The sequence below is a fragment of the Salvelinus alpinus genome, chromosome 10 (assembly GCF_045679555.1).
Source record: "Salvelinus alpinus chromosome 10, SLU_Salpinus.1, whole genome shotgun sequence".
Lineage (NCBI taxonomy): Eukaryota > Metazoa > Chordata > Actinopteri > Salmoniformes > Salmonidae > Salvelinus > Salvelinus alpinus.
In genome coordinates, this window is record NC_092095.1 from 55040907 (window position 1) to 55061077 (window position 20171).

The following is a 20171-nucleotide window of genomic DNA, read 5'->3' on the forward strand; positions in this document are numbered from 1 at the left end:
CCAAGTTGGCCACATACTATTGAAACTGTATACAGAGATGTACATCTATCCACTATCCATAGGTACAAATATGTATGGCTAGCCAAGCTTAACCCACACACTACCCACACAACCACTAACACTCATTCTATGGAAATATTTCTAACCGTGCTCAAATCTAACTACTGTCTCTGTCTCTGTCTCTGTGTAGGTGTTTACAGGCATCTTCACGGCTGAGATGGGTTTCAAGCTAATCGCTCTGGACCCCTACTACTACTTTCAACAGGGATGGAACATATTTGACGGCATCATCGTCAGTCTGAGTCTGATGGAACTCGGCCTGGCCAATGTAGAGGGCCTGTCTGTGCTCCGGTCTTTCCGATTGGTAAGATCCCACTTCTGACACCAGTTTCTCCCGAGTTGACCCTGTCAGAGCAGATTGTGTACCTTCTAGTTGCCACATTTCTACAGGAAACAGAACTATACTACCCCCCTTAGCTGAATGACAGATGCCTTTTCTTTTACGTACTCCTTGATACAGTGGTAATATTCATCTTCATACTTTGTTGATTGATGCTAGCTAGATATTAATACCGTAGTCACAACCAGGAACAACAAAACTCCTCATGTGATTCTTCTTGTCAACAGTTGAGGGTGTTCAAGCTGGCCAAGTCTTGGCCCACCCTGAACATGCTGATCAAGATCATCGGTAACTCGGTGGGAGCGCTGGGTAATTTGACACTGGTCCTAGCCATCATCGTGTTCATCTTCGCCGTGGTGGGCATGCAGCTGTTCGGCAAGAGCTACAAGGAGTGTGTGTGTAAGATCGCAGACAACTGCCAGCTGCCGCGCTGGCACATGCATGACTTCTTCCACTCGTTCCTCATCGTGTTCCGGGTGCTGTGTGGGGAGTGGATCGAGACCATGTGGGACTGTATGGAGGTGGCTGGCCAGAGCATGTGCCTCATCGTTTTTATGATGGTCATGGTTATAGGGAACCTGGTGGTAGGTGTTTTTGCTGTTAGTCATTGTATATCCCAAAATCCCCATACCTATGGATGATATCACTGTACTTGTGATGAATCTTTCTTGGTCAATTTGTGTTTAACAATGGTGCCGCAAATATGTTTAAAGCATTGCCATATTTACGTGATATGCAATTTTCAATTTGAACTGAATCTCCATATTAACAACTGAACCCAGATCAAAATGGACTCCTTTCCTCCCTCCTGGTCCTTTCCTCCCTCTGTCTCTGCAGGTCCTGAATCTGTTCCTGGCCCTGCTGCTCAGCTCCTTCAGCGCCGACAACCTGGCGGCCACGGACGACGACAGCGAGATGAACAACCTGCAGATCGCTGTGGGCCGCATCCAGAGGGGCGTGGCCTGGGTCAAGGTGGCCATCCGCCAGGTTATCCAGAGCCTGGTCCTCGGGGGCGGAGCCACCAAAGGGGTCAAGGGGGGGTCACTGGAGGGGGGTAAGACCCTGGACGAGCTCCACAGCTCCATCAACGGCAAGGGGGGCAACTGCAACTCAAAACACATGTTGGTCGAGATCACTAAAGATCCGAGTGGGGTCTATCTGAAGGAGGGGAACGGGCGGCCCGGAGGGGGGTTGGGGGTGGGGCTAGCAGACAGTACGGAGAATTACCCACAGGAGGAGTGCAACTACATGTCGTTCATCCACAACCCCAGCCTGACGGTGAGCGTGCCCATCGCGGTGTGCGAGTCGGACTTTGAGACCACTATCACGGAGGACTTCAGCAGCGACTCGGCCTCCGAGGAAATGTCGATGGGCAGCAAAGAGGTAAGAGAGGAGGTTTGACTAGAGACCCCTGTGCTGCTCTGTTAAGTAGCAACGAGCACAGTCACATCACATCTTTTAATTGTGGTATCTTTGAGTGGTGTCTGTGTTAGTTTTGAGTGGTGTCTGTGTTAGTTCTGAGTGGTGTCTGTGTTACTGGAGGTGCCATGATTTAGCTTGACCTTAAGCAGAGTGAGCGCTTTTGGGACTATTCCATTGGTTTGCACTTTTGGGACAATTCCATTGGTTTACACTTTTGGGACGATTTCTTCAGTTAACACTATTGGGATTGTTCCATTGGTTTACTAGCCTGTGAACCAGAACTAACCGTGCGTGCTCCCGTTACGTGTCATGTGTAGTGAAACAGAATGTGAGCTCAGGAGATCAGGATGGTTAAACAAGGCTTATTTGTTTACACCTTTTGGACTATTCCATTAGTTTACACTTTTGGGACTGTGCCATTGGTTCCATTTTATCAGGCCAGCTAAATACAGCGCAACTCTATGGTATTTCATCGTTTTTGTCATATGTATTTGACCCAGGTCTGCTGTGTTTGACGTAGATCTGTATACAGAATCAGTGGTGAAGTGGAAGGGAAACGCACATAATCGGCGTTCACACCACCTTTTCATCTTGCCAGGCGTTTACCCGCCTAAAGTGGAAAAATGCATTGGAAATACAGACAGCGTTACTTTGTTCACTGATTATTTTACCACTACGCATCAATGGATAGAATCTGAGAACTCCAGACTTTCCAGAGGCAGTTACCAGCTAGATATTTTGCTGACTCATTGAGTCATTGCACCAAGTCTCTCTAGCCTAGTCCACTATCCAGGGAGTTGTAGTGTACTGTTATAAAGCCCTAGGCGTCAAAACAATGACGTAGCATGAGAGGACAGTACAGTCACTGTAGGTGCTTCTACACCTGCATTGCTTGCTGTTCGGGGTTTTAGGCCTGGTTTCTGTACAGCACTTTGTGACGTCAGCTGATATAAGAAGGGCTTTATAAATACATTTGACATTTGACGATGATTGACTACAGATAATGACTCAGAATGGCCTATGGCCCAAGTAGCAGGTATTTTCTGGATGTTCTCATTAGATATCTATAATGGGCTGATGTGTGTGTTATCTGGTTGACTGAGTATACAGGCGGGCAAATACGTCTTCACTATTATATGCGCTTGTTGAAAGAAATTGTTTAGAGCAGCGTCCTTGCAAAGGGTGAAGCGAAGTGAAGTGTGTGTGTGTGTGGGTGGGTGTTCACGGATGTGTGTGGAGGCTCACGGATGTGTGTGGAGGCTCACGGATGTGTGTGGAGGCTCATTTCTCACACATTGAATCCCTTTCATTAGAAATCACACCAGTGAGATTTTAAAATAAACCACATTTTTATGACATGTTTAATAGACTGTAAATTAAGGCCGGAAGAAAGATAAAGGACTTAAAATACCCCACTCACTGGCCTACACACACACACGCACACGCACACGCACACGCACACGCACACACAAACACATACACACACACACACGACATTCTGGAGCAGATGTTGTAAATAAGATGTGTGTCTGCTTCGAAGACATAATGTCACGTTAGGCTCGGAGGGTAAGAGGGCCTTCTGGCGTCTGTAGCCCCGCCCCCACATCTCCAGACCATCTCCAGACCAGACCTACAGAAGTGTGGCCAACCTGCACCCAGCCAACTCCTTCAGTTATTAGAGAAAGCTAGCCTGGTCTGTTTCTGGCCATGACTCCATGCAACAAATATGGATTAGATGCCAGCTGCTGATCCCCCTTCTCCCTTATAAATAATAGCTTCAAATTAGACTATTTATTTGGGAACGGGATCATAAACCGTGTGTGTGTGAGTGTGATTTTGTGCTACGAACAGTACAAGGTCAATTGTCGTCCTCACAAACTGTTTAATCCTATTCTATATCAGCCTTGTCTTCTAAAGTGTTTCTCTGTGGATAACCTGTGTCCTTATGTGCCTTGCAGCTGATTGATGAAAACAGACATCGAGGTTGTACTGTACATTATGAGCTGGCTCATGGTTGTATCACTTTACCTTGCTTAACCCACCGTTTGTTATTGCAGCTGTGTTACAGACGCTCACAAGGTTGTCAGTGAGAGAGAGGAGACTTGTAAGACCATTTTATTCTACATAGCACTAACCATGAAGACTGCCTATGCCATTTTACAGAACCAACCAAGACTTATCTTGCATTTTTTTCAATGGATTGCCTATTCTTTTGTTCTCTGCCTGACTACCCTCCCCAACTGCTTTCCTCTGTTGTAGTCCCTGGCCTTTCTTTTCTTCTATCCCCCCTTCATCTCAGATCTTTATTTCTAATTTGATCACCAGGCTTTTTTGTAGTTTCAACACCATTATGAATGAGCTGCATCCACTTTTCAAATTGATAGGTGAAGTCATGTGACTTGTTTTTGCTTCTGGTTTCCTTGCTTGGTTTGTATTGATTGATTTTGGAGGTGATTGGCATTGACCACCCCAAGATTGAGAAAAAATAACAGAGAATTGATGAAGAGAGAAAAGGAGGAGAGGAAGACAAAGATGAAATAAATGAATTTTGCCCGAAGTACTTTAGGTTAAAATCACGAGGGTTACATGTTCTCCCTGTATAGACCTAGTGAATGTTTTGGAGTCTGAATATTAGTCTCTTTGAACCCCTGGTAGATTAGTGGTTGCATAGTCAGCAAAGTTCATACTGAACTGATGCAGCAATTATAGCAAACATCCAAGTGAAATCAAGACACAAATTACATATTGCCTTCCAAAAGCATGTCAGGAGGGCACTCTCAATTTATATATAGTATTTGAGAGAGAGAGAGAGAGAGATATAATGTGTGTGAGAGAGAGCACCACCGATCCTTCTGGAACATTGTGCATCTCGGGGCGGGAGGGACGTGGAGCGGGTAGGGTAGCACGCTTCCATCGTTCACACTACGTATTAGCTGGGTCCCACGGCAATCAGACCTGCTGCACTGTCTAGTATTGATGGCATGTTACTCCTCTGTCTACCAGCCAGCCAGACTCCCTAAACATTGCACCATGTTTTACCAATGCAAACAGGACATGGATTCCACCTACAGAGCTAAGCCTTCTCACCATACAGTACACAGAACACTTTTTTTATTTTTTATTTCACTAGGCAAGTCAGTTAAGAACAAATTCTTATTTACAATGACGGCCTACACCGGCCAAACCCTAACGACGCTGGGCCAATTGTGCGCCGCCCTATGGAACTCCCAATCACAGCCAGTTGTGATACAGCCTGGAATCGAACCAGGGTCTGTAGCACTGAGATGCAGTGCCTTGGACCGCTGCACCACTCGGGAGCTCAATCGGCATGTAGATTAAATATTTATATATAAAAAAATATCTCAAGTACTGTACTATGGATAACTTGCATGGATTGCAGGGCTCTAATGTCAAGTGTGTATTATAATCCAATGATTATCCTGCCAATAGCAAAGAATAAGGACAGTTTTTGTCAGCGATTGTGTGCAGATATGTAGCGGAGTCAGGCGCAGGACACAGGTGTTGAGTAAAACAACAGTTTACTCAAAATACACGCAAAATTCCACATAGGAATAATCACAAACAAACATGCACCTACAACAACCACTAACGACACAAACAATCACGGACAGAACAGAAATGTATGCCAGAGGGTTAAATAGGGAGCATGATAGGGGAATTGAAACCAGGTGTGTGTGATACAGACAAAACAAAACGAAACTGAAACATGGATCGGTGGTGACTAGAAAGCCGGTGACGTCGACCGCCGAACACCACCCGAACAAGGAGAAGGGCCGACTTCGGCGGAAGTCGTGAGAGTACCCCCCCCCTTGACGCGCGGCTCCAGCAGCGCGCCGACACCGGCCTCGGGGACGACCCGAGGTGCAGGGCGATCTGGGTGGAGACGGTGAAACTCTTGTAACATTGAAGGATCTAGAATGTCCTCCACCGGTACCCAGCATCTCTCCTCCGGGCCGTACCCCTCCCACTCCACGAGGTACTGAAGGCCCCTCGCCCGACGCCTTGAGTCCATGATGGCTCGTACGGTATACGCCGGGACCCCCTCGATGTCCAGGGGGGCGGAGGAACCTCCCGCACCTCAGACTGCTGGAGCGGACCAGCCACCACCGGCCTGAGGAGAGACACATGGAACGAGGGGTTAATGTGATAATCAGGGGGGAGTTGTAACCTATAACAAACCTTGTTCAGTCTCCTCAGGACTATAAATGGCCCCACAAACCGCGGACCCAGCTTCCGGCAGGGCAGGTGAAGGGGCAGGTTTCGGGTCGAGAGGCAGACCCAGCTTCCAGGCCTCACTGCGGTGGCGGTCGGCACTCGCCTTTTGCCTCCTGATGGCCCATTGTAGCCGCACGTTCCATGTCTCCTCTGAGTGCCGAAACCATTCATCCACCGCAGGAGCCTCAATCTGGCTCTGATGCCATGGTGCCAGGACCGGCTGATAACCCAGCACACACTGAAAAGGTGATAGGTTGGTAGAGGAGTGGCGGAGGGAGTTTTGGGCCATCTCCGCCCAGGGGATGTAAACCGCCCACTCCCCCGGCCGGTCCTGGCAATAGGACCTCAGAAACCTACCCACATCCTGGTTGACTCTTTCAACCTGCCCGTTACTTTCGGGGTGGAAACCTGAGGTAAGGCTGACCGAGATCCCCAGGCGTTCCATAAACGCCCTCCAGATGTAAATTGGGGACCCCGATCAGAAACTATATCCTCAGGCACCCCGTAGTGCCGGAATACGTGGGTGAACAGGGTCTCCGCAGTTTGTAGAGCCGTAGGGAGACCGGGCAAAGGAAGGAGACGGCAGGACTTAGAAAACCGATCCATAACGACCAGGATCGTGGTGTTACCCCGCGACGGGGGAAGATCCGTCACGAAATCCACCGATAGGTGTGACCACGGTCGCTGTGGAACGGGAAGGGGTTGTAATTTCCCTCTGGGCAGATGTCTAGGTGCCTTGCACTGTGCGCATACCGAACAGGAGGAAACATAAACCCTCACGTCCTTAGCTAAAGTGGGCCACCAGTACTTCCCAGCAAGGCAGCGCACCGTCCGACCGATGCCAGGATGACCAGAGGAGGGTGACGTGTGAGCCCAACAGATCAAACGATCGCGGACATCAAACGGAACGTGCAGACGCCCAGCTGGACAGTCAGGTGGAGTGGGCTCTGCACGTGACGCCCGTTCGATGTCCGCATCCACCTCCCACACCACCGGTGCCACCAGGCGAGAGGCTGGAATTATGGGAGTGGGATCTGTGGACCGCTCCTCTGTATCATACAGCCGGGACAGTGCGTCTGCCTTAACGTTCTGGGAACCTGGTTTGTATGAAAGGGTGAAAACAAAACGGGTGAAAAACATGGCCCACCTTGCCTGGCGAGGGTTCATTCTCCTCGCCGCCTGGATGTACTCCAGATTGTGGTGGTCAGTCCAAATGAGAAAAGGGTCTCTAGCCCCCTCAAGCCAATGTCTCCACGCTTTCAGAGCCATGACAACAGCCAACAACTCCCGGTCCCCCACATCATAGTTTCGCTCCGCCGGGCTGAGCTTCTTTGAAAAGAATGCACAGGGGCGGAGCTTTAGTGGCGTACCCGAGCGCTGAGACAGCACAGCCCCTATCCCTGCCTCGGACGCGTCCACCTCAACTATGAATGCTAAGGAGGGATCAGGATGAGCCAGCACGGGAGCCGAGGTAAACAGAGCCTTCAGGTGACCAAAAGCCCTGTCCGCCCCAGCTGTCCACTGCAGTCGCACCGGTCCCCCCTTCAGCAGTGAGGTAATGGGAGCCGCTACCTGACCAAAACCCCGGCTAAATCTCCGGTAGTAGTTGGCAAACCCTAAAAACCGCTGCACTTCCTTTACCGTGGTTGGAGTCGGCCAATTACGCACGGCTGAAATGCGGTCATTCTCCATCTCTACCCCTGACGCTGAAAAGCGGTACCCTAGGAAGGAGATGGACTGTTGGAAGAACAGACATTTCTCAGCCTTGACGTACAGGTCATGCTCCAACAGTCGACCAAGCACCCTGCGCACTAGGGACACATGCTCGGCTCGTGTAGCGGAGTATATTAGAATGTCATCTATATACACCACTACACCCTGCCCGTGCAGGTCCCTGAAAATCTCATCTACAAAGGATTGGAAGACTGATGGAGCATTCATTAACCCGTACAGCATGACGAGGTACTCATAGTGCCCAGAAGTGGTGCTAAATGCTGTCTTCCACTCATCTCCCGCCTTGATACGCACCAGGTTGTAAGCGCTCCTGAGGTCCAATTTTGTGAAGAAGCGCGCCCCGTGTAATGACTCGGTCATACTGGCTATGAGTGGTAGCGGGTAACTTTATTTTACCGTGATCTTATTTAAACCTCGATAATCAATACACGGGCGCAAACCTCCATCCTTCTTCTTCACAAAAAAAAAACTTGAGGAGACAGGTGAGATGGAAGGCTGAATGTATCCCTGTCCCAGAGATTCGGTAACATATGTCTCCATAGCCACCGTCTCCTCCTGTGACAGAGGATACACGTGACTCCTGGGAAGTGCAGCGTCTACCAAGAGATCTATCGCACAATCCCCCGGTCGATGGGGTGGTAATTGAGTTGCCTTCTTTTTACAGAAGGCGAGTGCCAAAACGGCATATTCGGGGGGAATGTGCATGGTGGAAACCTGGTTTGGACTTTCCACCGTAGAGGCACCTAAGGAAACATCTACACACCTCCCTGAACACTGACAGGACCATCCCTTGAGAGCCCTCTGTTGCCACGAAATAATAGGATCATGAGAGGCCAACCAGGGAAGACCCAACACAACAGGAAACGCAGGAGAGTCGATCAGGAAGAGACTAATTCTCTCCTCGTGATCCCCCTGCGTTCTCATAGCGATGGGCGCTGTGACCTCCCCAATCAGCCCCGACCCCAAAGGACGACTATCTAAGGCATGTACAGGGAAGGGAACATCAACAGGAACAATAGGGATCCCTAATCTATGTGCCAAGGAGCGGTCAATAAAGTTCCCAGCTGCGCCTGAATCTACTAGCGCATTATGCTGGGGATGCGGGGAAAACTCAGGAAATTCTATAGGTAACCACATGTGTGCAACAGGGGGCTCTGGGTGAGTTGTGTGCCTACTCACCTGGGATGACCCACCAGTGCTCCGCCTGCTACCTCGACTTCCAGGAGAAACACCCCAGCACCGACCAGCAGTGTGCCCTCTGCGGCCACAGTTGGTGCAGGGAATGGTCCCCCCTCCGGTCCCCTTCATAGCAGCCCCTCCCAACTCCATCGGTGTTGGATCCAAGGTGCTGGGTAATGGAACGGGCGGACCCCGATCTAGACGTCCGCGGGAGGCCAACAGGTTATCCAGCCGGATAGACAAGTCCACCAGCTGGTCCAGGTTGAGAGTGGTGTCCCTGCAGGCCAGCTCCCTACGAACGTCCTCTCGTAAACTACACCTGTAGTGATCGATCAGGGCCCGCTCATTCCATCCCGCACCAGCTGGCAGAGTTCTGAAGTCCAGTGCGAACTCTTGAGCGCTCCTCATCCCCTGTCTAAGATGGAACAATCGCTCTCCCACCGCTCTCCCTTCAGGTGGATGATCAAAGACTGCCCGGAAGCAGCGAGAGAAGTCCTCATAGTCATCCAGAGTTTGGCCTTCCCTTCCCCAGATGGCGTTGGCCCACTCCAGGGCTTTACCAGTCAGGCAGGAGATGAGGGCGCCCACTTTCTCGCGTCCCGAAGGGGACGGCTGAACAGCCACCAGGTAGAGCTCCAGCTGTAGTAGGAACCCCTGGCACCCGGCAGCTGTTCCGTCATACGCTCCTGGGAGCGAGAGCCGAATCTCACTGGGTCCTGACGATGGAGGGGTGGACATCGGTGTAGGTTGAGGTACGGGTGGAGGTGATGGGGTAGGATTGACCGGAAGACCTCCTCTCTCCCATCTGTCCATTGTTTGCAGCACGCGATCCATGGCTGTCCCTAGACTGTGTAACATGGTCGCGTGCTGTTGGACGCGCTCCTCTACTGGGAGAGAAGGGCTGGCTGTACCTGCTGACTCCATTTGAAAGGTCCGTGATTCTGTCAGCGATTGTGTGCAGATATGTAGCGGAGTCAGGCGCAGGACACAGGTGTTGAGTAAAAGTTTTGTTGAGTTTACTCAAAATACACGCAAAATTCCACATAGGAATAATCACAAACAAACATGCACCTACAACAACCACTAACGACACAAACAATCACGGACAGAACAGAAATGTATGCCAGAGGGTTAAATAGGGAGCATGATGGGGGAATTGAAACCAGGTGTGTGTGATACAGACAAAACAAAACGAAACTGAAATATGGATCGGTGGTGACTAGAAAGCCGGTGACGTCGACCGCCGAACACCACCCGAACAAGGAGAAGGGCCGACTTCGGCGGAAGTCGTGACAGTTTTACTAGTCAGCCCCAGAGATCCCTCCAACATTATTTCCTCTTGGAGGGACATTTCCTCTTAGTCTCCAGTGGATAATCCTGTTAGAGTACCCCATTTAGCTGTATCTCCCCTGTATGTTTTCTGGGCAGCATGGTCACAATGCATCTAATGTTATATTAGTATTCATTATATTATTATTATATGATAGCTCCAGACCACATGCTGTCTTGTAAACAGTGCACAGTACTGGTTTTTGCTGGTTAGCTAATGTGGCAATACCCATTTATTTACCGAAACAGAGACCGAAGCTTGTGCTTTTTTAAGGATTGGGAAAAATGTGTTTTCATGTCAATGAGGAAAATGTTGAGTATTTTGGGGGAGGGAGGGAAGAGGGGGAATTGATTTGTTATTGTCTTTTGATCGATGGGGCTATCCGCCAATCAAATGCTAAATCCTGGGTCATTTTTCAGTGGACATGAAAATCCGTCAGCCCACTCTTGCTTGTTTTCCGATTTCAGGATTGGAAATGCACTGGAATACTGCATGCCCCCTTCGACTGTCTGAGCCGATATCAAACATACCCACAGTGCATTGTAACACCAACCTCTCCCTGTAGCGTGTATTGTTGCTACCAGGTGCTGTATACTACAATGTGATTGGATCTCCCCTGATCAAACTGATCTCAAAGCCTGTAGGTACTTTTGATCGACCCTGCATGTAATGATGATGATAATGATGAAACGAGTATAACTCTGAGTTTATATTTAAGCCAAAGTCATGTCTCCAGTCCAGATCAAAGAATCTGGTGAGACTACTGTACTGTTACAGTCCATGACAATGGAGAATGTACCATTACAAGAATCTCAAGATCTCTAGTAGCTCAGAAGGTTGTGTCCCCCCCCCCCCCCCCCGCAGAAGCTACCTATAGAGCCCCAGTACCTTATCTCATCGGAGGGCAGCTCGGTGGATATCGGTCCCCCGGGGGATGGAGCTGAGTCAGTGGAGCTGGAGGACGAGGAGTCAGAGGACCCAGAGAACTGCTTCACTGATGGTGAGGGAGGGAGGGGCTGGGGGAGAGGACGGGGAAGAAGGAGGGAAAGGGGGGTAAGGGAGAGAGGGACTGGCGAGAGGAAGGTTTGAGAGAGACTGACAGAGACAAATGTTTTATCTTTGACATACTTTGTCCTTTCACACATCAGAAGTAGTCTAGAGGGAATTCCGAGCTCTGATAGGGGGGGAAACTGTTTGAAAAATGTGAGGAGAAGTTTCTTTCGGGCAAGGACAAGGCATTATTTTATCTTCTCTCTCTCTCTCTTTCTCTCTCTCTCTCTCTCTCTCTCTCTTTCTCTCTCTCTCTCTTTCTCTGTCTCTCTCTGTCTCTCTCTCTCTCTCTCTCTCTGTTTCTCTCTGTCTCTCCCAGGCTGTGTGCTCAGGTTCCAGTGTTGCCAGGTGAACGTTGAGGAGGGCAAGTGGAAGATGTGGTGGACCTTGAGGAAGACGTGCTTCATCATCGTGGAACACAACTGGTTCGAGACCTTAATCATTTTCATGATCCTGCTCAGCAGTGGCGCTCTGGTGAGTGGCTGCTGCTCACCTGGCCTGTGTAATGTTGTACCGCTCCTTTAAGAAAAGTCAAGTAAACGTGTGCTCTAGTTGTCTTTACATCACAATGTGAGTGTCAAATAATTACAGTCTGCTTACTTTGATGTAGAGTGAAGATGAGCTTTATGGCTTCTTGGTTAGCCTGACACTTCTGTTTTGAAGTGAAAACTGAAACGTTGATTGGTCAGAATGTACTCATCAGTAGGGTTGGGTCCGGACAGGGAAAACTCTGATCCATATGCATAACTAGGGCCCAGAGTATTTCCTGGTCATGTCTTGTGGTTCAGAAAAAACTCAGAGCCCTACAATTTACCAAAAAAAACAAAAAACTATGTGACTCAAAACACTTGACAAACATGACCTTAGCCCAGACCTCAGGCACTATCAACTATCTGATGCTTGATTTCTCGTTTGTCTCTGTGTAGGCGTTTGAAGACATTTACATAGAACAGCGGAAGACCATTAAAATTGTGCTGGAGTACGCAGACAAAGTCTTCACCTATATCTTCATCCTGGAGATGCTGCTGAAGTGGGTGGCCTATGGATTCAAGAAGTACTTCACCAACGCCTGGTGTTGGCTGGACTTCCTCATTGTTGATGTATGTATTTGCTGGAGTTGTATTCCGAACTCCGTGCACACGCGATGACCTTGAACACGCTTTGTCAGCAGATTAATTCAAATCTAAGCTTTGGATAGCAATTTAAAGTGATTTGATTAATTTTGTGATTATACATTTACCAATTGGAATGAATGGAAATTCCATAACATTTTTTACCCATGTACCACACATAGTTCTCCTTCTGCAAATGTCTCTCCTGACATTGCTTATTTCTCTCTCTCTCTCTCTCTCGCTCTCTCTCTCTCTGTTTTTTTCTTTCTCTCTCTCTCTCTCTCTCTCTCTCTCTCTCTCTCTCTCTCTCTCTCTCTCTCTCTCTCTTTCTTTTTTTTTTTCTTTCTCTCTCTCTCTCTCTCTCTCTCTCTCTCTCTCTCTCTCTCTCTCTTTGTTTTTCTCTCTCTCTGTTTTTCTTTCTCTCTCTCCATCTCTCTCTCTCTCCATCTCTCTCTCTCTCAGGTGTCTCTGGTGAGCTTGGTAGCCAATGCGTTAGGCTACTCTGAGCTGAGTGCCATTAAATCCCTACGAACACTGCGGGCCTTAAGACCCCTGAGGGCCTTGTCACGGTTCGAGGGCATGAGGGTAAGGGTTACTGGAGAACATGTTTCGTGCTGAACTGCAATCAGAAAGAGCCTCTCAAGCAGCTTTTAGGATATTTGTTATGATAAAGTCCACTGCGATTGAGTCTTTTGAAAATAACTAAATGTCATAACTAAATGTAACTTATTTTAGGAGACGAATGCCTTGTTACATTTGACATCTTGTAGCATTCTTAGCCACAGTCCTTTTTAAATGGCTGAGGCTTCTAGAAGGAGGAAAATAGACACCAGTGATGTATTTTAAATGGGCGCATGCCCGTGTACAGAACTAGATTTCGAGATATGTCTCTCGTGTGTATCTGCATGACTTTCTCCACATTGTGTCGATAGATTCTAACATTGCTCTGCCTCGATGTTGCTTGTGTGGGGCCTTTTGATGTGTAATTATTTTCTTTGTGTGTCTTTTCATTTACAGTAAACACTGTTGTGACTTCATCCTGACTCTTCTAAGGTTTTTTCTGTTTTGCTTTTTAACTTTGAGTGGTTAAATGTGCTCTGTCGCCACTCCTTTGAAAGAGCATTTCCTTCCTTTTCCTTTCCTTAAATAGTTAACTGTCAAACTCTTGTGGTAGTGCTCGTAACATGCTTTGTACTAAAAATAACATAGTGAAAATACTGTACACATATTCTCATGTGTTCCTTAACCTAACACAATATTTAAATATTACCACCGCTATTCACCCTCCCTATACGTTATTATATTATTATTGCATATGTTATTATCTATGGTAACCAGGATTCTTGGATAAGCCTAGAAATACATGTTTTCTTGAGTAACAAGAGTGTGCATTTCAGCTTCGACTTTATCTCACTCAACACATTGTCACATTACTTTCTAGTCCTATCCAGAGAAACCGCAGAGAACCGCTTTGATCGAGCCCTCTAACCGTGTCATCTTTGATTGACAGGTGGTGGTGAACGCCCTCCTGGGTGCCATTCCGTCCATCATGAACGTGCTGCTGGTGTGCCTCATCTTCTGGCTCATCTTCAGCATCATGGGCGTCAACCTGTTCGCAGGGAAGTACTACTACTGCGTCAACACCACCAACGACGAGACCTTTCCCATCGAGGTGGTCAACAACAAGAGCGACTGTCTGGCCCTGGCCAATGACAGCGCCCGATGGAAGAATGTCAAGATCAACTTTGATAATGTCGGGGCCGGGTACTTGGCCTTGTTGCAAGTGGTGAGTGGGACAGGCATGAGGACATGGTCAGTTGTCTGTTGGCGTTCAGGAAGATTATGCTTTAAATCTGGTTTAAAAGTGTAGTTATTATGAAATGTGCATATATAATGTTCATTTACACTGAGTGAACAAAACATTAGGAAAACCTGCACTTTCCATGACATAGACTGATCAGATGAATTTGAGTGTGTCAAGAACTGCAACGCTGCTGGATTTTTCACCCTCAACAGTTTCTCGTGTGTATCAAGAATGGTCCACCATCCGAAGGACATCCAGCCAATTTTGACACAACTGTGGGAAGCATTGGAGTCAAAATGGGCCAGCATCCCTGTGGAATGCTTTCGACACCTTGCCCCGACAAATTGAGGCTGTTCTGGGGGCAAAGGGGGATGCAACTCAATATTAGGAAGGTGGTCCTGATGTTTTGTACACTCAGTGTATATACCTTATGTCTGTGTGGCAGTCTTGTTTTTGACCTTTTATGCCACTTTTGTGCTTTTAAATCAGTGTAGAGTATTTTTTGTTTGAGACATAGCTTAGCACCTTTCACAGAGTGTTCATTTAATATTTTCTACCTGCTACCAAAATAGCTCTCCTTAACCAAAAGTAGTGGAGCGGAGCCTGACTCCAAGGCTGCAGCAAAGGAACAGTGTTCATTTAATATTTTCTACCTGCTACCAAAATAGCTCTCCTTAACCAAAAGTAGTGGAGCGGAGCCTGACTGCAAGGCTGCAGCAAAGGAACAGGGAAGTCAGATGTAAGTAACCACTTGAGAGTGACCCCTCGGAGAGTAATTCATTCTGTTCTCTGCTCCTAGGCAACGTTTAAAGGTTGGATGGACATCATGTACGCAGCTGTGGACTCTCGTAATGTACGTGTTTCTTTGGGGCTCGGGTCATGGAGAATGGCTGACAGTTTAAAGTCCGGTTGACTCTTGTATTTAAGGTTTTGAGTTGACATTTTTTTATTGGAATGTTGGTGTTTTTATGGCTTTCGTAAAAAAAATGTTTATTCCCTTAGGAATGTCCTGTAAATAAGGGTTTGACTTGAATATGTGCAATGATGAAACATTTTGCTGTATATCTTTCTTGTTTGTGTTTCAGGTGGAACTTCAGCCCCAATATGAACAGAACCTCTACATGTATCTGTACTTTGTCATCTTCATCATCTTTGGCTCCTTCTTCACTCTCAACCTCTTCATTGGTGTCATCATTGACAACTTCAACCAACAGAAGAAAAAGATACGTATTCTGTAGTGACCAGGTGTTCGTATACACTGCGATATCGATAGCTCAGTGTTTTGTCAAACCTGCTGCTAGCTGAGAGATTATTCTAAATACAGCAGGCATACGAGTTACACACACACACACACACACACACAGACACACACACACACACACACACACACACACACACACACACACACACACACACACACACACACACACACACACACACACATTCACCTTCCAGTCGTTAAGAGAGCTAACACTGTGAATGCAGTCTCCGTGATACAGAGACAGAGGAGACAAGAGAAAAAGAAAGACAGGTCAAGGAGGAAGAGGAGAGAGCGTAAAATAGCCTGAGAGATATCGAGAGGAGAGGGATGAGAGAGAGAGATCGGAAAAGCGCGCCTAGCCCTGAGCTAACAATGACTGAAAGAAACTTGAGAGAGAGAGAGAGACGCTCTGGGTGTACGTGTGTTAGCTTTTTACCAGGTTTTGTATTGTTCCCTATACTTTGGAGGTCAGGACATCTTCATGACAGAGGAACAGAAGAAATACTACAATGCCATGAAGAAGCTCGGCTCCAAGAAACCCCAGAAGCCTATTCCCAGGCCAACGGTTTGACACTGATATTGCCATCTATTGATATTACAATAACCATTCAACCAAGCAGTAGCTCAATATTTAAGACTGATTAAGAATTAATATTTAAGAATGAATATTTGCTTTGAGAAAGCAAAATAACAAAAAATGTAAATCAACATTTATTTTGAATTCTCACAGTAATGATGATTAAATATATATATATTTCTATCGCTCTCTACCACTCTCTGTTTTTCTCTCTCCCTTCATCTGTCTTTCCATTCTAGAATGCATTCCAAGGCTGTGTGTTTGACTTCGTAACGAAGCAGGCTTTTGACATTGTCATCATGATCCTCATCTGCCTGAACATGGTCACTATGATGGTGGAAGAGGACGACCAGACACCAGAGAGGGAAAATATCCTCCACTGGATTAACTTTGTCTTTATAGTGCTCTTTACTGGGGAGTGTACGCTCAAAATTATATCCCTCCGCCATTACTACTTCACAGTTGGCTGGAACGTGTTTGACTTTGTCGTTGTCATCCTTTCAATCGTAGGTAAGAACCCTGACTCTTCATAGTCTTTTGAATCGAAATGTAGCATTCAGAATAAATGTTTGGAGCTGTAACCGAGAAATTGTATGTGTTTAATTGGTGTGGTTTTTGTCTCTGTCCTTACAGGTATGTTTTTATCAGAATTGATTGAGAAGTACTTTGTTTCCCCAACGTTATTCCGAGTCATCCGACTTGCCAGAATCGGCCGCATCCTCCGTCTCATCAAGGGCGCTAAGGGCATCCGGACGCTTTTGTTCGCCTTGATGATGTCACTTCCTGCCCTGTTTAACATTGGCCTCCTGCTCTTCCTGGTCATGTTCATCTACGCCATCTTCGGCATGTCCAACTTCGCCTACGTCAAGCACGAGGCGGGAATCGACGACATGTTCAACTTCGAGACGTTCGGCAACAGCATGCTCTGCCTGTTCCAGATCACCACGTCGGCGGGCTGGGACGGCCTCCTGGCGCCCATTCTCAACAAGAAGGAGCCCGACTGTGACAGCCAGATGGAGCACCCAGGCACCTTGTACCGGGGAAACTGCGGCAACCCGCCAGTGGCCATGTTCTTCTTCGTCAGCTACATCATCATCTGTTTCCTCATCGTGGTCAACATGTACATCGCCGTCATCCTCGAGAACTTCAGCGTGGCCACCGAGGAGTCGGCCGAGCCGCTGAGCGAGGACGACTTTGAGATGTTCTATGAGGTGTGGGAGCGCTTCGACCCGGACGCCACGCAGTTCGTGGAGTACCACAAGCTGTCGGACTTTGCAGACGCGTTGGACCCGCCGCTGCGAATGGCCAAGCCCAACCACATCCAGCTGATCAAAATGGATCTGCCCATGGTCAGCGGGGAGCGCATCCACTGCCTTGACATCCTGTTTGCCTTCACCAAGCGTGTCCTGGGAGAGGGTGAAGGCTTGGACCTCCTCCGGGGCCAGATGGAGGAGCGCTTCATGGCCTCCAACCCCTCCAAAGTCTCCTATGAACCCATCACCAGTACCCTGCGGCGCAAGCAGGAAGACATGTCTGCCTTGGTGATCCAGAGGTCATTCAGGCGCTACCTGGCCCGACTCGCTCTGAAGAAAGCAGCAGAGCTCTACAAGAAGCAGCCTAAAGGCAGTGTGATGTATGAGCTGGAGGACAAGGAGGTGCTGGTGATAGGACAGTCCGCGGACAACTCCACCCTCACTGAGAAAACGGACATGACGCCCTCCACCGCCTCGCTGCCTTCGTACAACAGTGCCACAAATTTGGAAAAGGACCAATATGAGAAAGAAAAGAGGGAGAAAGAGAACAGAGACAAAGATCTGAGAGAGCAAAATAAATAAGCGAACAAAAGGACAAATGATGAGTACTAAGACGTTCGCTTTGAAGAAAAACGTGTTTACAGATTTGGAGGACCGATGTATGCTAATGTCTTGGTGGAGGGGGTGTGGTGGTGTTGGGTGCTAGGCCAAACTGATGTGTAGCTAGCTAAGGCTGAGGCCTGAGAGCAGGATTGGAGCCATTTAAGGGGACTGTTCCAGGGGGTTACATAGTAACAAGGCAGGGGAAGATTATTGTTATGTATCACTGCCAGGAGTAAGTGAAAGACGGCAACTCAAAAAGCCATTGCGAAACCGCTTGTGATTTTCTGTAGAGTGTTACTATCTGACACACATGAGTATACTGTGAAGTTTTCTGTAGCTAGTGCTGCTGCTACCATTATACATCCAGTGTCTTGAATAACGATCGCCGTGTTACTTAAGGTTCTTGCATTTTAGTATAATTTCATTTTTGTTAATGGTAAGGAATGTTTTATCGTGTAATTGTGAGAATGTGTCCACTGCTTTTCACGGTTGTAAAAACACCATGTACAGCAAAACTCAGCGACTAAACAAATCCATGTTCCAACACTAATGCCACATACGTTTTGTTACTCCCAGAACTATTTGTTCTCAGGCAGCAGTTTTCATGTATCCCTCTGGGAATAAGCATAGGTACTGTATATGTAACTAACCGGGTCTCCTGCACACCACAAGACTGTGCTAGCCCGCTGAGGTAAGGTCTGAGACTTAGCTCGGGGAGCTAACCCAGGTCTTCAGGTCTCAGGCAAGGTTCCTCATCACGTGAACGTTACATTATGCACAAGCTTAATTCCACAACCTATCATCGGTGACACTTGGTAAAGATATATCTTGTACATCTATATGAATTGCTGTTGTTCTCCCCTCGCTGTTTCTATGAACATGCCCACGGACACAGAGATCCTGAATGTATGTCAACAGATTCATTGAGAGGGATTCAATGAGATCTTCATTTTCGTAGACATTCATTGTCATAAAGCAATGTGTCCGACAGATGTATTTCAATATCTCTCTCTCTCTCTCTCTCCACTCCTTGTTTCTGTCGAAGCACTCTTGTAAAGAAAGATGACTAACAAAAATATAATAAAGGGAACACATTGATGGTCTTTTTCCAAAGATGTCTAACTCCATTATAATATGTGCATATGACACCTGGCGTTGAGTTTAGCACTCGTCTGTACTGCACACTGTACTCATAGTTCATTCATTATTTGAATTCAAAGCCTGATTCTTTCAACATAGTGATTTGGTTCGATTTATAAATAGTATGGTGTACTATATGGACCCACAGTTTGCATAACACTTCCATTTGATGTAAGAGCACTTTTGATCTTTTCATGGCCACCCCCCAATGGGTATTATGTGAGCATATGTGTGTGTGTGCGCAAACACGTGTGTGTGCGTCCGTGCGGGCACGCGCGTGTGTGTGCGTGAAAGTGTGTGTGACTGGGATCTACGGTTTACTTGTATTACAAGTATTATAAATAGCACTTCTACTGTAGCTACTGTTGCTTTTAAAAGTAACTTTTAGGTTGCCATTTTTCTACAACTTGTTTTACAATCTGCACACATTGACACATGAAACAGTTGTATGGTCCACATTTCTGTAGATATGAAACAAAGCAATCGGCAGCCATTTTCCCTTCAGCTAGTATGTTAGTGAAGGGCATGCAGGTCAGGACTAGTATCAGTTCATCTGCTAACATGAATTAAAACATTCAAAAGAATAAAGAACACACCTGTTACCTTCCTCTTTTAAGCTATGCTCTATCAGAAAGTATGACGATTGCTGGATATTTGGTTGACGGGATCATCCATGTGGTTGAATTTCATGTTACACTGAAATGTATATACATTTGCAAATGTGTGATGAGTGACATTTTTGCTAGAACCAAAGATGTGACCACAAAACACAAAATCAAGATTTCCAAAATAAAACCGATTTTGGAAAGCATACTTTGTACACAGAATATTTTCAATCAGATTAAACTGTTGCGTTATGCAATCTATTGTTAGAATGTTGAATAGTCAATAGGCAGCAGGGAGACATATATCAGCTGTATACAGAGGGAGAGAGATTGAGATTACCCCCACCCTTACCGCCTCAAAACACTTTGCTGAACCTGCCGCCAGATACTCCCCTGCTGTTGCTTGGCAACCTTACATCACAGCTCCCCCGCTTTTGATTGATCAGTAGTGTCTCCCAACTGCCT

At 47.2% G+C, this 20171-nt stretch overlaps 1 protein-coding gene across 2 annotated transcripts in view; it reads left to right on the plus strand.

Moving 5' to 3' along the window:
- Positions 1 to 19064, plus strand: part of LOC139532272 (sodium channel protein type 2 subunit alpha-like) — a 42634-nt gene extending 23570 nt beyond the window's left edge. For both annotated transcript variants that reach the window (XM_071329680.1, XM_071329679.1), the window contains exons 15-27: positions 191 to 364; positions 628 to 984; positions 1238 to 1783; positions 11166 to 11301; positions 11671 to 11825; positions 12278 to 12451; positions 12926 to 13048; positions 13974 to 14249; positions 15067 to 15120; positions 15353 to 15490; positions 15989 to 16093; positions 16345 to 16615; positions 16739 to 19064. In XM_071329680.1, the coding sequence (XP_071185781.1) occupies positions 191 to 364; positions 628 to 984; positions 1238 to 1783; positions 11166 to 11301; positions 11671 to 11825; positions 12278 to 12451; positions 12926 to 13048; positions 13974 to 14249; positions 15067 to 15120; positions 15353 to 15490; positions 15989 to 16093; positions 16345 to 16615; positions 16739 to 17940 (3711 nt within the window). In that variant the 3' untranslated portion in view covers positions 17941 to 19064. The remainder of the gene's footprint in view (positions 1 to 190; positions 365 to 627; positions 985 to 1237; positions 1784 to 11165; positions 11302 to 11670; positions 11826 to 12277; positions 12452 to 12925; positions 13049 to 13973; positions 14250 to 15066; positions 15121 to 15352; positions 15491 to 15988; positions 16094 to 16344; positions 16616 to 16738) is intronic.
- The last annotated feature ends 1107 nt before the right edge of the window (positions 19065 to 20171 follow it).